Raw genomic sequence first — 16,528 nt, 5'->3', positions numbered from 1 at the left:
GGAGGGGGAGAAAAAGTAATAATCAAATATGTTTTTCAAGGGCACAGTGACCATTTGCTGGAGGGAAATTATCCCAGTAGTTAAGCTAGCTCACTCCGAGGCTGGCGGAGTTGTGAGAGTGGATGCGTTTGTGTGTGTAAGTGTGTGCAAGTGCACAAGGTTTATTACTTAGTGCTAGTATGCTTCACTTTCTGCATGTGGTGGTCTGTTTCCATATATGTATCCAAATGTGTTTTCATTTTTACATATTTCTTTATGCAGAGAGACACACACACATCCCTCATGTGTCCTTTCATTGTTTCTGCCAAAAGAGTTTCATCAGTTTTTGAGTGTGTATGTCTCAGTTTGTTTGTCTGCGTGTGTGTGTGCGTGTGTGTTCATCATTGCCAAAAGCCCCTCATCAATGATGGGTAGCAAATGGCCAACAGTAGTGCATTCCAAACAGCAGCGTCTGGCTGCTTTAGAAGATCGAGTGCTCTCTGAACGCAGGAAGACATTTCTCTCTCTGTTAATGTATTTATGATGATGGCTTTTCTATTAGGTTTACTTTAATGACTGGCAGGAATGAAACCAGAGGCTGTCAGTAGCACAGCAATGAGGACAGTCTGCCGAGCGTGTGTATGTGTGCATTTTATTTTGTGTTAGTCAGACAATGTGATTTTCTTCTAAAAGTTCAAGTGGTCAACTGTTTTTCTTACACCACAGTGGGTTGTGGTTTTAGTTACTCTTTATTTAATTAACAGCGCCGTGTCATCACTTTTATTGTCCATGCATGTGTGCACATAAAAGGAATTTGACCACGCTGCCTTTGTCATGTAACAAGCTCATGTTACATGACAAAGGTGCCCATTTTTGTACTTGAAATTGTTTCACAAACAATGGACAACCTTTATGTTGAACTAGTTCATTTAGTTGGTAAAGATGCTAATGACAAAGAATGTACGTTATTTTAAAATGCAAAAATTGTAGCTTTATAAACTAGTCCATGCAGTTGAAATTCAGTCTTTTTTGTTTTATTGCACACACAAAGTTATGCAAAAAGTTAGCCAAACTATTCAGAGAGTCTCAGTGATTTATAGAAATGTTCTGTTTGTTGATGGAAACAAAGCCTCAGTGATCTGATGCATCTTTGTGTCAGACATTGCTTCGCATCTGCTAAACGTTGCACTTGAACTCAAAGGTTGTACTGACACAGAGCGCTGCATCACCATGCATTAAAGCAGTCCAGGATGTCCGGTTGTCTCAATGCTTGGAATCATTTAGTCATCTCAGAGTTAGAGAACCTCTTCTTACAAAGCATCCTGGTGCTGCATGGGGCCTTTGCCACACCCCAAACTCACCAACTCACAGATCACATTGATGACAGTGATGGATAACCTGCAGGAAGCGGGCCATGGGTCACTGAGTTGTCAGCGACTATGTCTCTGGTAGGGTTGAGGGCAGAATTAGTGGAGGTAGAATGTGTTAGGATCGAATATTTGGAAGCAAGTGGGATTAGCAGTGAGGTCAATCTGCTGTAAAACATCTAATAATGTTACATCCTATAATATATATATAAAATGTTATTGTGTCTATAATTGATCTGCCCTAAATCACATGTGACAGTGAATGTACAAACAAAACAAATGAATTTTTTGTACTCACTGATTTTGGTGCATCCACAGTACAAAATACAGTCTGTTATGTTCTTTATTTTTGCAAGTCTAACTCATCTAATCTCACTTTTTTTTTCTGTTTTATCGCTTTGTCAAACTTTAGTTTTTAATTTCTTTATCACTTCCTCTCTCTTCATCTCAGTCCATCTCTCACGGACACTTTAAACAGACTCACGAACAGCTGCTTGCTGTGTCTCAGTTTTTAGTGAATCCCTGTAGAGTGGTGGAAATATAACCGCCATCAAAGCATTTATCTAAGCTCAGCACACACACACAGTCATACACACACCCACACTTAAACACACAATCAAGACATATACACGTAAAGGTGCCCATATGCACAAATACACACAATGTCTCACACACATGCCCAGCTGGTAATGTTGTTGATATAGAAAAAAAAAGACGTCAGAAAGACAAGAGGGCAACCAGTCAGCTGGGAAAAGAGTAGGTGTGTGTCTTTATGTGTGTGCTTGCTGCCCAAACATCCACATGTGTGTGTGTCCACAGAGGAACACTGTGCACTGTGTGAGAAAGTCAATCCACTGTGATTTCATCTCTCGACATGACATATAGTCTGGCCCCTCTGGAGCACAAAGTGTGTGTGCACTCACACACACACACACACACACACACACACACACACACACACACGTGTCCTCCCTCCTACAGTGAGTGAGTGTGTGAGCCTAACCACCACTGGCTTTTTTCAGGATGATACCATTTATTGAGAGTTTGATGAAAGCTGATGTTGTTTATTTAACGTTTAACAACAAACAGTTTTGATAAGGAGCGCTTATATTTAATAATTGTGACCATGATTTTGTGTTCACTGGAAGTTGTGAGCAGACAGGCTGTGTCATAAACATAAAACATATCTTTAATTGTTAAAATAGGCCATCACTAATGACTTCATCTCTTTGCTGCTACTTTTTCGTTTCAACCTGTGTGACACACAGTATTTACCAACTATTATTGTCAACAGATTAAACTCAAATCAAAAACACATTTTCAAACAAAGTTATTATTAATATCTATAACTTTTTGGCCAACATATATACAGATACAGATACATATACATATATATATATATATGTGTGTGTGTGTGTGTGTGTGTGTGTGTGTGTGTGTGTGTGTGTGTGTGTGTGTGTGTGTGTTAAGCTAAAATTGTCTAGGACATCGTTTGTTATCAAGTACATCAGTTTTTATGTGCTCACTTGCTCCTTTACGTGTGAGTGTGTGCAGATGTTACACGAGTCCGTGTCTGTGAAAGCCGCTTTAGTGTGAGTGTGTATGCTGCTATGCATGCACACAATCTGTATATGTGTGCACTTGCTCTGCACTTTGTGCCAAACCCCTTGTAATATATTCAGGTATTTAAAAGTGTTTGGTTTGTTTAAAGTTGTGGAGAGGTTTTGGTCTCCTAGAGAGCTCGGATAACCCTAATCCACAACACACATTTTTATCAGTAGTTCATTGGCAAGGCTAAATATTGACTTATCATTAAGTGGAATGACTGAAACCCTAATAATAATTCACGTTGTCTAAGCACCTTGTGTTGACGCAGCGCTCCCGACGCTATTAACGAATGTATGCAAATCCAACGTAAATCTGAAGATTAGGGCTGAACCATTCTGCAATGCAAGAGAGAAAACAAGAGGTGTGTGATAAAATGTTGTCAGCACATACACGCACATGCACACACATGCACACATGCACAAACACACACAGCTTATAGAGAAAACAGGAGGTGTGCGTTTCAAAACGTTTAACAGAAATGTAGACACATGTCACACACACCCATACACAGATAACGCTTACAAAGGCAGGGATTGGATTTCTGCTGAATGGGTGATAATACAATAGTGAAGTTTAGCTGCAGAACAGTAAAGAAACAATATAGACCTATGAACTGAGTGAATGTGAAAAGCGAGAGCAGTTGCAGGAAACAAGGCGTAAAAGATGTTGAGGAGAAAAGATGTAGAATCATGAAATGTAAAAAGGGTGAAGAATGTGATAGGAAATGACCAAAAAAATTATAAAATAAAAAGTAGATAGAACAAAGAAAGACATGGTACAACATGGTAAACTAAAGGGGAGATGGAGAGGACAAAGATAGCTGTGGAGATGGGAAGATACACTGTAGTCTTAATAGAAGTTAGGGAAAAGATTAAAGAACTCCTGAACTTCAGGTCACAAGTGATAAAGTTGGTATCTCTAAAAAGCGTTACAAAGATTTGAGATATTCAACAGAGCCATGTTGAACCATGTGTGGCCAGGCAGTCTGACTGCTAGAAAGTAAATGGAGGGGAGGCAGATGAGTAAAAATTGTGAGTCGTAGAGGGCCTGTTGTCCGGATGGAAGGGGGGAGTAGAGGTGAGGATACCGAGAGGACGAGGGATGAGTGGAGAAGAGCTATTTTGGAAAAGTGTTGAGCTGTTTATTTGCGCGTCATTGAAGCTGAAGTAAGGCGCTGGGGGAATTGGCCACCAAGCCCCCGCTCTGCAACAGCTGCCGCTGCTAAGTGAGTTACTAGCCGTCAGACTGCCTTTATGTCACACAATCACACACACATACACATGCATTTTCCTGTCACATGTTGCCTGTGATGGATGCGGTGAGGATATAATGCAACAACACAGGAGAAAATATATGCCATTCTCCACTTTTGGCCTTTAAGTGAAATGATTGCTTAAATTAACAGCATTTCATGTGCGCAAAGAGTGAACGCTGATTAGGTTGTTAAACAATAAGTTATTTATCACTCCACAACTAGCTGCAGCCCCATTAAAGGGCGAGGCCATGATACAAAGCAATGACTTAGTGTTTAATGTCTGCTGTCAGATAAAATGGGCAGCACAGCTGGGGGTAGATGGTGCCACAGATCAGGGTGTCATCAACTGTTAAGATAAATTTGCTAAACAGCTCATGAAAGTTAGATTATTTTAACTCTAAACTAAATAATCACAAGAGACGGAGGGGTTCTTAGAATATTTCAGTCTGATTCCAAATGAGAAGTTTTTTTCCTATTGGGCTCTCTCATTAAAATCCGATTTGTCCTTTTACCAACAGCACAGTTATGCTATTTTAGTTGTGCAGTGCCATGCTCATTTGTATTTTCAGTGCATCCTCACAACAGGGGGTTACTTTGCTGACTCAGTATTATAGCAGAACAATATTATGGCCCTAATCCATTGCAAGGCCAAAGCTTGACAGTCCCCGCCCTCAACAAAGCTACGATGTCAGATTAGCTAAACTTGTGTTATTATGAGGGCCGCTGGAGAGATTGCACCATGTTTATGCTTTAACAATTTAGATCAGGGATCTTCAGTGTTTTTCCGGCCAAGAACCCCTTAGCTTAAGGAGAGACAGAGCAATATTATACACATGTAGTAAGGGGTCCCCCCATACTACATGTGTATAAAATTGTCTTGCATATTAAACTGTGACTACAGTAACATGTACGGCAACATATGTATGAACATATGTTGTTATTATGCATAAATTCAATAAAACAACAGTTCTCAATGTTAAATCTCCTTGAAGGTAAATCTAAATGAGATAATTTGCTGAATGTTTGCAGGCTTTCTCCAGTTTGCACTTACTGTCAGCAGTTGTAGCATTCGCCGGTGGTTTCTGAGATAAAGGGTATGTGTCTTGCTCGAAAGGTTACCAAATGATCCATTATGGCTCACAGGAATGTGTGTACACTTGGGATAATAATAAAAATACACCTAACTGACCAATATGTTTCAGTAACTAACATGGATAGGTAATGCACAGCAGTACAGCTTGATCACATGAACGCACAAGGACACATGGGTAACTTATCATCAGTGTTGTGAAAGTTACATGATTTTTTTGTTTGTTTTTTTGCGAATTTACAAAGTCGAACTACAGATAGTGTAGGCTAAAAGATTATTCTCTCCCCCAAGAATGCACCTTTCTACCTAAGGTAATAAAACTGTTTTAATTTGTCAATCATTCTCAAGTTGTTTGAATTTCAAATGCGAAGCACTGGAGAATGCAAAGAAACATGCCTGAAATTTGATATTCAGCCGCCAAACATTTACAGGGAAATGGAGTGAGAGTATGTATTTTAAATGTCACCTTGCTGCTGAAGGTGAAGTGGTGGCAGAAAGACATCACCTATCACTGTCAGAGATGGCAGCTCAGAAAAACACACTTCCTCTCTCCCTGCGCTCTTTCGACAGCATAGGCTGAATATTACTGCTGTATGAAGAGATGAGTACAGGAAAGGGGGGGTGTAAGAGTTGATAAGAGAAGATACACACTGATATTCAGAGCAGCCTAAATACTGATTATGAGTAGGTGGGTAAAGAGGGATTAAAAAGAGGAGGAAAAGGAAGTTTGGGAAGTGTAGAGGGGAGACAGTGCTGTCCAGCTGTGCCTGGATATTTTGGATGGAAGAATAAAACAAGAGGAGGTAAAGGGAAGGAGGAGGGACTATGGATGGAGGAGGACAAGAGAAAAGACAGAAAAGGTGGAGATGTGTTAGAGAATAAAGCAGAATAATAGGATGAGTATTATTAGAGGATGCTCTGCTTAAAGTAAACGCAGAGGAGGACAAGAAGAAGTGATGAGGAAAAGAATAGTGGGGCAAATATTCTGTGTATTAGATAGACATGTACAGTGATTTCAGACTGTTGAATGTCCACAGCATGTAAATAATCGAGATGACGCCAGGAACCCAGCAGAAGCTTGTCCTTGTGAGCATTTGGTGCTGTGGGGTGACCTGAGGCATTCATAAGCGGAGCAGTGTCACTGAAATCATGAAGTCCTTGGTGATTCACAGTGTTTCCTAAACTACTGTTAAAGCAATACAGTACTCAGAGTGTGGTTTTGAATTCTATGTGGAGCACCTAAAGTTACCCTAATTCTTATTTCAAGAAGTTAAAACTGATTCAAAACACACACTTGTCGTCAGTTTCATTGGAAGGTGTAAATCAGTAAAAATAAAGATGTGTATAAAACAATAATGTGATGCATCATCTTGTCTTTAGGTTTCATCTGCTGTGGTCAGGAGTATATCAACTCTTCAACATCTCTTTGCTGTGTGGGCAATGACAGATATCCCACAATGCACCCTGCTGGCAATGCCACAGTGACATTAAAGTGCTGTGGGTCAAAGGTCATACATCTGGAAGAGGAATGCTGCAACGAGATTGGTTATGACCCCCAACGACACGTGTGTGCTGACCGACCCACACTGGGCCTGTTAATACAGGTGTGTTTGTATGTGATGTGATGTGTGTGTCTCTGTCTTAATGTCTATGTACTAGTAAACATGTTTATAACATGTTGTATTTGCAAAGACACATACAACCCTGATTCCAAAGAAGTCAGGATGCTGTGTAAAACATAAATGAAGCAGAATCTACTGATTTTCAAATCTTTTTTGACCTATAGTATATTCAGAAAATATGAATATCATTCTCATTCTGAATTTGATGCCTGTAATATGTTACAGAAAAGTTGGGACAGAGGCAACAAAAGACCTCTATAGGTTTGTGGAATGCTCAAAAAAGATTAATTGGTAAAAGGTGAAAGGTTTCATAATTGGGTATAAACGTGTTGTCCTTGTGACAACTGTGTGGGCAAATAGTAGACAGTTTAAGAAGCACAGATTACAATAAATGTATGGATTTCACCATCACCAATCCATATCATTAAAAGATTCAGAGAATCCAGAGAAATCACTGCACCTTCCGCATTTCCACATGAGCTTACTATATTAAAAACAGAACTTCCGAAAACCATTGTCTGTCACTGCATTTACAAATACAAGTTAAAACTATCATGCAGAGAGAAAGCCATACACGTGTTCCAACTTTTTCTTCTTTTAATCGGGTTTGTACTATTGATGAGGAAGCACACGGTTTCATTAATCAGGTTTTAAACTTTCAATTCCTTTCTTTAGCTTTCTTACACTTCCTTTTGTTATCTTGCATGGCCACTAGATGCAGTTGTGTAGTGTTCTGGTTGTGCCATATTTCATATATGCCATATGTATCTTCCCTGCGGCTTAAATATCTAAATGTTTTTTGTTTTTTTTTAAAGCCTGGCATCTTCTAGCAGCCTGCTAATATTGGTAGCAAAATGTTTTACCACTCACTTTTGGTGTTTTGCAAGCACTATTGAATACACATTGGCAGCTGATTTATTACCACATGATTATGGCGTGATTTCTACATTTCGGAAGAAGAAACAGGCTGGTTTGATATAAAAAAGATAATCCAGTGCTCACAGGACATTGGTGGTTAGATGGAACCACCACACCACCTCTCTCTCTCTCTCTCTCTCTCTCTCTCTCTCTCTCTCTCTCTCAAACTCACACTCATTGTCACATCAGGAGTTGGGGACTGGGCCATCTTCCATTTATCAAATGGGGTCATGTGATGTTTGTGTGTTCCTAAGTCAGCATGAGATAGATAGACACACACACACACACAGGGACAAAGGGTACGGATTCTCATTAGCTCTAATGATATCATTAAGGACCATGCATACCACACACACACACATAAACATGTATACAAGAGTTTATATGATTTTTGTTTTCTGTGATAGTATGTGCTCATACAGACAAATCAGACTTTGAACCTCATATTTACCTAAGTACTTGTATCCATTTTTGTCTCTGTCTCTGCTCTCTCACTATTTAACTCCTTCATATTTTCTTTTCCACTCCCCTCTCTCCATCTTTATCTGTCTCTCCCTCATTCCTCTGTGCAGCACCAGTGTTTGCGAGGCGTCGTGTGTCCTGTAGCTGCAGCATCTACAGCTTACTGTGGTGCCTGTGACCTCGATCCATCTATGACTGCCTGCACATGGGTCCTGTCTGCGCACACACACCCTGACACACCTTCCACAACATACTCGCCTTCCATCAACACAACTACGGACCTGTCTACACATACAAACAGAAGCGATAACACACACAAAATGACAGATTCATACAGTCACACGCACATAGAGAATCTGCAACATGGAGGAAGCCTGTGCCCGTCGCATGAGGAGGTAGTGTACAGCGGAGATGCCGACAGATACACCTATACAGGTAAACTGTGCGCTTTTGTGTGTGTGCTTGTTTGTCAGAAAAACAGGCTGCAGTTTAGAAAAATGATTAATGTGGCCCAGTGCTATTTATATAGTTTCTTTTTAACATTTAGCTTCAATAACAATTGAGCAAGCCGAGCAAATTCTGAAGATGGTTTACTAACACATTTTCAACCTCACCATCCTGCTCACTCAAAATCTGAACATATAATCTCCTATATTAAAGAAATTATGTTCCATCAGTTTGACCAGCCACATCATGAGCGACAGTTATTCACTGATCCTACGTTCCATACTGATTTTTAAAAACTTCCACTTAGAAATCGTAAAAACAGGAACTATCTCACAGTAAACCTGTGGTAATTAATAAGATAAGACAGACTTTAATGATCCCACACCGGAGAAATTCACTATGACTATTAATGTGCTTCAATACGCACTAATAAGGACAGACAGAGAGAAACTTAGGTTCACTTACCAGTGTATTTGCTTCAAGTTTCCCTCATCTCAGAGTTTTCACTAAAGCCACTGTCAAGGAATAGACCTCAGAAACACTGAGCATAATGCTGTTCATCTCTGTTTTGGAGTGTTGTTTTTTGTTTGTATCAAATCAAATCAATTTTATTTGTATAGCCCAAAGTCACAAAGTACATTTGCCTCAGAGGGCTTTACAATCTGTACAGGCAGTGACACCCTCTGTCCTTAGACCCTTGGTTCGAGTGAGGAAAAACTTGCCCACAAAAAACCTTTAACAGGGAAAAAATGTGGAAGAAACCTCAGGAAGAGCCACAGAGGAGGGATCCCTCTCCCAGGACGGACAGACGTGCAATGGATGTCACGTGTACAGGACAAATCAACACAAACATATTGTACAATGACTGATAAAATGACAATGAATTATAATGAATGATAAAAATGATTACAGTAATAGATATGGTAGTAATAATGACAGTAATAATATATGTTGTATGTGGAATTGGGCAGCATGAGAGTGTGATACTGAAGGTGATTTGTGGTGCATTCAAGCACAATGCATTATATTTGTTTCATGGAGAGAGAAAAAAGTGTAAAACAGCTATAAGCGATATCTCCCTATTAAAACATATTGAAAAGGTTTTTGAAATCTGAGCGGAAATGCCATTCCTTACTGACTTTTACTTGTTCCCCCCATTTCCACCCCTGAGTATGTCACTTTTATCTTTCAACCTTTTTAAAATGTGGTTGTCCTTTCAACAACAAGCCTAGCACATAGCATATCTAAATACAAGAAAGAGAAAGTTTAGATGTTGGGACAGGGCTTGGGACCCACCCACCACCGCTATTCACTGCAGTCTGCAAGGCTTGTTAAAATTAGGAAACAACAAAAGTTTTGTCAAGTTACCTGAGTGAGTGACACAAGTTTTCTACCTGTCCTTCCACAACTTTCTTTACATGCTGTTGTAGTTAAAATAGGATGACAGACTGAGTGACTAAATCAGTAGCAATAATTTACTTGAAGTCAATTTTTATCTCAGATTTCTTTCAGTGGTGTAATGTATTTCAGTTTTGAATATTTTTATCATTAATAATGTATTTGCATCCCTGCTTCTGACCTATGACTTTGCTGGAAATTAGAACTCACACTTCAGTCCTCTGAGCCACTATGAAGACTAACTAATGCAGAATATAGCCATCTGTGAAACACGCCGCCCATAGAAATTTTAAGCCTGCAGAAACTAATTCTGCTTTTGCTCTAAATGTGTCAGCCGCTGCAATCAACGGGCTTTAGAGACAGATGCCCTTCCACACACACTCACACACACACACCAAGGCAGCTGTTGCAGTGCACATTGATAGCTGTAACGTGGTAGCACTCTCTGTGCTGTACACTTGTGTGTCATTAAAACTTAGAGATGGGCGTTTAAATGCCATTTCAACATTCTCTACTATTTATCAGCCCGAAGGGAGTTGGAGTGTGTGTGTGTGCGTGTGTGTTGGTGTTTGTGGCCGTGTGTGTCAGGGTCCACACATTATTTATCTGGCTAGTTACGTCTGTTTAATCAAGACTAATTGTCGTTGTGGATGTTATGTGTGTGTATGGGTGGTTGTGCACTAATAATTACATGTGTTTTGTGTGTGTTAGTGTCAGTTAGTTGCTATTTAAGTGTGCCTCTGTAGTGACTGGGGTTCTGTGTATGTGTTTCTTTTACTTTGTGTGTGTGTGTGTGTGTGTGTGTGGCATGGGGCGGTTAGGATAAGAGTTTCTAGGCAATGCTGTGACACCATCTGGGCAGAGGCACATAAAGCTGTCGCCACCCACCATACACCAGATGTTTCTCATGCACACATACACACACACAGTCACACTTACAGGCTATCACACTATACTTCTCTGGGAAAAACGTAAGGTAAATCACACATAGATAGCTCCACATGTGCAATGGGTGCTATATATAAATATATATAAACAGGTTTTAGGAATGTGTCTATGCACACAGTGTTTTATTTTCATGTGTGAGTCACTGTGTGTGTTTTGATGCTTCAGTTATCACAGTAGTAAAGACAAGAGTCCCAGACTGGCGGTTAAAATGTGGTCTCATTTACAGCTGCAGTCCCTTAACACTCCTAAAAATAATGCACGTGTGTATGAGTGTGTGCAAGTGCTTCTGTATGTATATATGCTCCTATATGTATATACCTCATCAGAAGGGTTGTTGCAACCTGTCTCCCAGAATGCTTCAGTTACGGCCTGACATTTACAACTCTGCAACAGTGATAGTGCATATATTTGGTATATGTTCATTTATAACCTATAAAGTCCTTACAACTCCCAGAATACACATTTTCAAGCCTGAAACTATTGTAACTGCATGTTATTTTAGATAAACATATCTGCTGTCATAAATTGTATGTACTACACGTGCACAAAGATCATAACCTGTGCCTTTTTGTAAAACAGGACACGGGTTAATTTTAAGACACAAATCTATCAGAATTATTTTGCTTCATACTGTCTTGAAATATGTCTATCTAATTTCTGATGACAAGTACACAATACATCGTGAATCCCTTTTATTAATTTTGGTAGAGTTACTTCACATACTGCGGCAGCTTAATCCCATTTTCAAACTGTTCTTTAAAATCTTAACTAATCTTACCCTAAAAGACTGAAAAATATCAGGTTGTGATTTTGTAAAGATGTTTTAATCCACAATTGATAGATGTCTCTTCTCTGTCAATCCCCACAGTTTCTTCAAAAGATTATCTCAGATAGAACTTAACAACTCAACAAATTTACAACAATTGTTCGTATGCTGGATTTAGAGCTTGTACTTATGTGTGAAACTACAGTATTAGTCCTATTCTAGTCTTACTCCTTTTCTCCTCTTTCTCTGTCCTCTCTACCTTCCTTACTCTCTAATAGACTCTGACCTGGAGCCCTTCACCACCTATGAGTACAGAGTGAGGGGCTGGAACAGCTTTGGACGAGGCTCGAGTCATGTTACAACAGTGACTACCAGTGAGGACAAACCATGGGGGTTGGCACCGCCCCGTTGGAGTCGGTTAGGTGAACGAGACGACATCATCCAGCTGCAATGGCAACCACCTGCCAGGCCTAATGGTTTGTGTGTGTGTGCATGCGTGCGTGCGTGCATGTGTGTTAAAATTCCTGTGGTTCAGGACGTTCTATATCTTTCAAATACAGAGAAAAATCTGACATTGATTCTCAAAAATGAAAATACTTTTTCTGTTTTACCAGGGGACATCACCCACTATGTTATACTGCGGGATGGGCAAGAACGTTACCGTGGTGATGAAAACAGTTTCAGTGATGTGGGTGGGATCAGGCCTTTCCAAGAATACAGTTACCAGCTGAGGGTCTGTAACCGGGCTGGTTGTACCGACAGTACACAGGTAAGACTACTTCTGTGTTGCATCACCAAGTCTGCGTAAATATTATAGCCTGATGTTCAAGGGGATGAAGTTTGAAATCTTAGCAGGACCTATTGACATTAGTTAGATTAGATGACTAATGGGTGCACTGATGAGCAGCACCTGTGATGCTCTATTGGTATATTGTTCAAAAAGACAATAGAATATTTCTAATTGCACCTTCAATTGGAAAGGGAATGTCTGTCCTGTTGATTTCTACTGTGTGCTGTTCGATTATTTCTGTCCTGCCAGCCGTCCATTTAGAGCTCTCTCTCTCTCTCTTTCTCTCTTTCTCTCCCACAACAACACACACACACACGCGCGCGCGCACACAGTCCCACTGTTCAAAACTGTACTCTGTTGTATCACCCCATTTCATAAAGACATTATCTCCCTGTATGATTATCTAATGGCTTCTCTAAAGATGGACTGAGCTTCACTGAACTAAGCACCACTTTACTCTGTAGTTTAGTTCACTCCTTTAATTTAGGCTGAACACTTGAAGGAAAAAGAAATCGTGTGAAAGGTGTGTGTGCATGTGTGTAGATGTTAGACTGTTCTTTGAGAGAAAATACATATGTTGGTGTATTTCTAATTGCTAATTAATGTTGCTGTCCTTGTCCTCTCAGTGTCAAACAAAAATTTGACCATATGTGACCAAAATGTATCAATAAGATTACCATAATAGTCAACAATGTGGAGCCGCTTTTGCTACTTGGACTTATCCCTTATTCTCCTGTTCACCTGTGTGCAAAGATCACTGTTCCTGTTTTGTTGTTCTGTCAAGGTGAAATTGCCTGGACACACAACCTACTGCTTCACACTGGTTAAACTTAGAACAGCAGCCTTGCGGCTTTGGTCTTCTGCAGTTGGCCGGTCATCTGATCAATTGTTTAGCCGGTGGCCTTTCAGCAAAATGGCCTTTTACGCTCTCGTAAAAATCTCCTCAGATGCTGATGTTTTTGAACGTTGTTTGCATCATAATTCAGGTGCTCAGTTTTCTACAAGTGATATTTTACAAATTCTACACCTTTGTCTGACCTTTGTCGTTTAGACATTACAGTGTATGATGTTTCCACACTACGTGAACTCTGTACTGTTGCCATGTCTGAACAGGTTTTTATTTAGCCATGTTTCCGCTCTCCCCCTTTATGCAAGGCTCTGTATTTGCTGAGCCTACCTGATGTTTGTGATAGCGTCCATAATAGCTTCATACAGAACTCCCCCTGCTATCTCTCTGGCTGTAGCCGAGCTGATATCACCACAACAATTAATTTCCCCAGCTTAGAGGTGATGAAAGCTCATGCTGAAAACTGTCTTTCTGGCTTTTTTTTTAAGCTAATTTAACATCTCATTATTTTCCAGAGCACATTCTTACATAAAGACGAAACATGTAGATGTGTCACTGGAGTTGGCTGAACTGTTGTGCGGGGTCGGTGGGTAGATAGATGATGGATGGATTAATGTATACAATATGTGGATGGATTAAAAAGATAAAGAGAAAGAAAGAAGAATGTGTCAACATGTGTGTGATATATGTACATATCGATTCTGTTACCGTTTTAAGCATTTATTTTTCACTTTTCTAACTACAGGCATAGCAAATGCAAAGTCACATTACTTTGGCCGGCTCCCATACTCTCAGAGTCAATACATATGAGTGGATATACTCATGATTAGGTTGCCACTTGTATATAGCCAGCAGTCTATGTTTATGGTCATCAACATGTAGTAAAGAGTGCAGCCTTTGTAAAGAGGATACACCTGAGATAAGATCAAGGCATGGTGTCCACCAATCACTGTAAGAACAACTTATTATTTTAAAGCTGCATTACAAGATATGTAAGCAATGGGAAGCATGAATACTTCTGTCCACAACACAGTTCAAAATACTATCTGCTTATCAAGCCAACATAGATAATGCAGTTTAATGCGGGAAGACAAATCTGACTAAATGTCAAAAAGTGTTCAACGTTTAGCTGTAGTCTTTGGAGAAAAAGATCTGAAGATCTGGTTCTTTACTTAGTTCTCAAAAGTTGAGCAAGACAGTGAGCTGAAATCAGATTTAAGATGCATATGAAAGCTGTTCCTTTTGTGTGTGATTGTCAAATTGTAAAATCCAAAAAGATATATGTGTTTCGTAACAAGTTGTTTACTTAAAAGTTGTATTAAGAGCAGAGTCTGACAATGTAAATCTCTGATAATAATTTAAATTGACTGTGTCATGTGCTCGCTCCCCACAAAAGCTCAGGAGGTATACACACCTGAAATGTCTGCATTACATTTTGCACAAATCTACCAAAAATACGTAAACAACATGTTGCAAATGATGTACCAAGTTGACCTCTCATAGCAAAAATATTTCTCCCCCTAGTCATCCTGACTAGAAACTTGTTTCCAGTTGGTTGACCAACAGGAGAACTCTGTATACATGTACATACCCTCCTGAAGCCTTACACAGTTACACAACAAACTCAATCTCTGTCTTCTATGTTCTCTTTGTCTACTTCCCTGTCTCTCTCACACACACACACAGACATATGTGCACACAAACAAGCACACACACTCCCAGCAGAGGGTGAAACAGGAGTGAGTTGGATTAGTTTGTACACCAGTGAAAATTGGCCAAACAGTCCCAATTATGGGATAACTTGGGCTAACCTAATACACCACTGCAATTACCTGGCATCAGCCTTCTCACATACACATACACACACAGGCACGTACAAACAAACAGAGGCACACACAAACGCACACCTGCTGTGACAACAGAAGGTGCTGATCTAATACGGTTGGTCACTTAGAGAGGGAGGAAGAGCGATTGGTACTCCTCTGTCTTTGAATCCTTTTGTCCTGTTCTCTCTGCTATATGTCTCCTGTCATTCCCCTGATCCAAACGCCACACTCTTCAGTTTCTCCCAACTGTTGTCTCTTTCCGTTCTTAGCCTCCCTCATCCTCACTCCTTCCCCACTGTCCAAACACTCTTTTACAACAACTGTCATCGGGTGTCCCAACATTCCCTCTTCTCTCTTTTCTATGTCTCTCACAATCCTATTTCTCTCTGCTGCACCAAGACTCCATTCCTTTTGTATACACAAAGAAAGGTTCGATGAAGAATATCTGAGTGAGCTTTTTATTACATTTGTGTGAAATGTAAGCAGCTTTAGTGTATTATGTAGTGTGTTTCTGAGCTATTAATGATCTTTATTCATGTGTATCTATATACCCTGTCAGTAAGCTATGAGTTGCATTAATTTCAAATCAAACTGAATTAAATAGAGACCGCCAGTGTCACGTGTAAGTTGCACCCCAAAGGAATTATTAGGTTTGTAATGTAATACCTCTATAGACATATGTCTCTGCTCAACTCTGGATCTTAATTTCAGAGTGAAGTTATCCATGAAAGAGAAGTTAAGCTTACTGTATTTATTTTATTTTTATTTTTTGCATACATTACTGTTTTGTTTATATGGGTTATATTTTTTACGCTTCAATAAAAGCTTAACAGATGTCTGAGCTAACGACACACTGAAGTACTCACTAATTTGTACTACACCTATCCTGCATCTCCCTTATTGTCTTCTTCTCTGCCTCCTCTCTTTCACCTCATTGTGTTTACGTGTGTATACCTGCATGCACCTGTGTGTGCACGTGCGCATGAGTTTCCTTAGTTGTAGTAGCAGTGTTCTAATTGCATAGCATTGTGTGGGACAGGTGGGGGAAGTGCTAGTGACAGTCTATTAAGGCAGGATATCCCTGTTGCCATTAGCAGCAGATTGCTGTGTGATTCTGTGGTCTCCACATTCACGCAGTGTTCACAGGGGCCCACAGATACTATACTAAGAATTTACAATAAAATGCCATTCATAACACTGTACTA

General features: G+C 39.9%; 1 protein-coding gene across 1 annotated transcript in view; it reads left to right on the top strand.

Moving 5' to 3' along the window:
- Positions 1-16,528, top strand: part of ush2a (Usher syndrome 2A (autosomal recessive, mild)) — a 195,514-nt gene that overhangs the window by 133,199 nt on the left and 45,787 nt on the right. The window contains exons 65-68 of the mRNA XM_027281636.1: positions 6,680-6,903; positions 8,412-8,736; positions 12,139-12,336; positions 12,475-12,629. Coding sequence (XP_027137437.1) covers positions 6,680-6,903; positions 8,412-8,736; positions 12,139-12,336; positions 12,475-12,629 — 902 coding nt within the window. The remainder of the gene's footprint in view (positions 1-6,679; positions 6,904-8,411; positions 8,737-12,138; positions 12,337-12,474; positions 12,630-16,528) is intronic.

This window comes from Larimichthys crocea, chromosome VIII (genome assembly GCF_000972845.2).
Source record: "Larimichthys crocea isolate SSNF chromosome VIII, L_crocea_2.0, whole genome shotgun sequence".
NCBI classification, from domain to species: Eukaryota; Metazoa; Chordata; class Actinopteri; family Sciaenidae; genus Larimichthys; species Larimichthys crocea.
The sequence above is the reverse complement of the archived record's forward strand: the minus strand, read 5'-3'. Positions and strand labels throughout refer to the sequence as shown.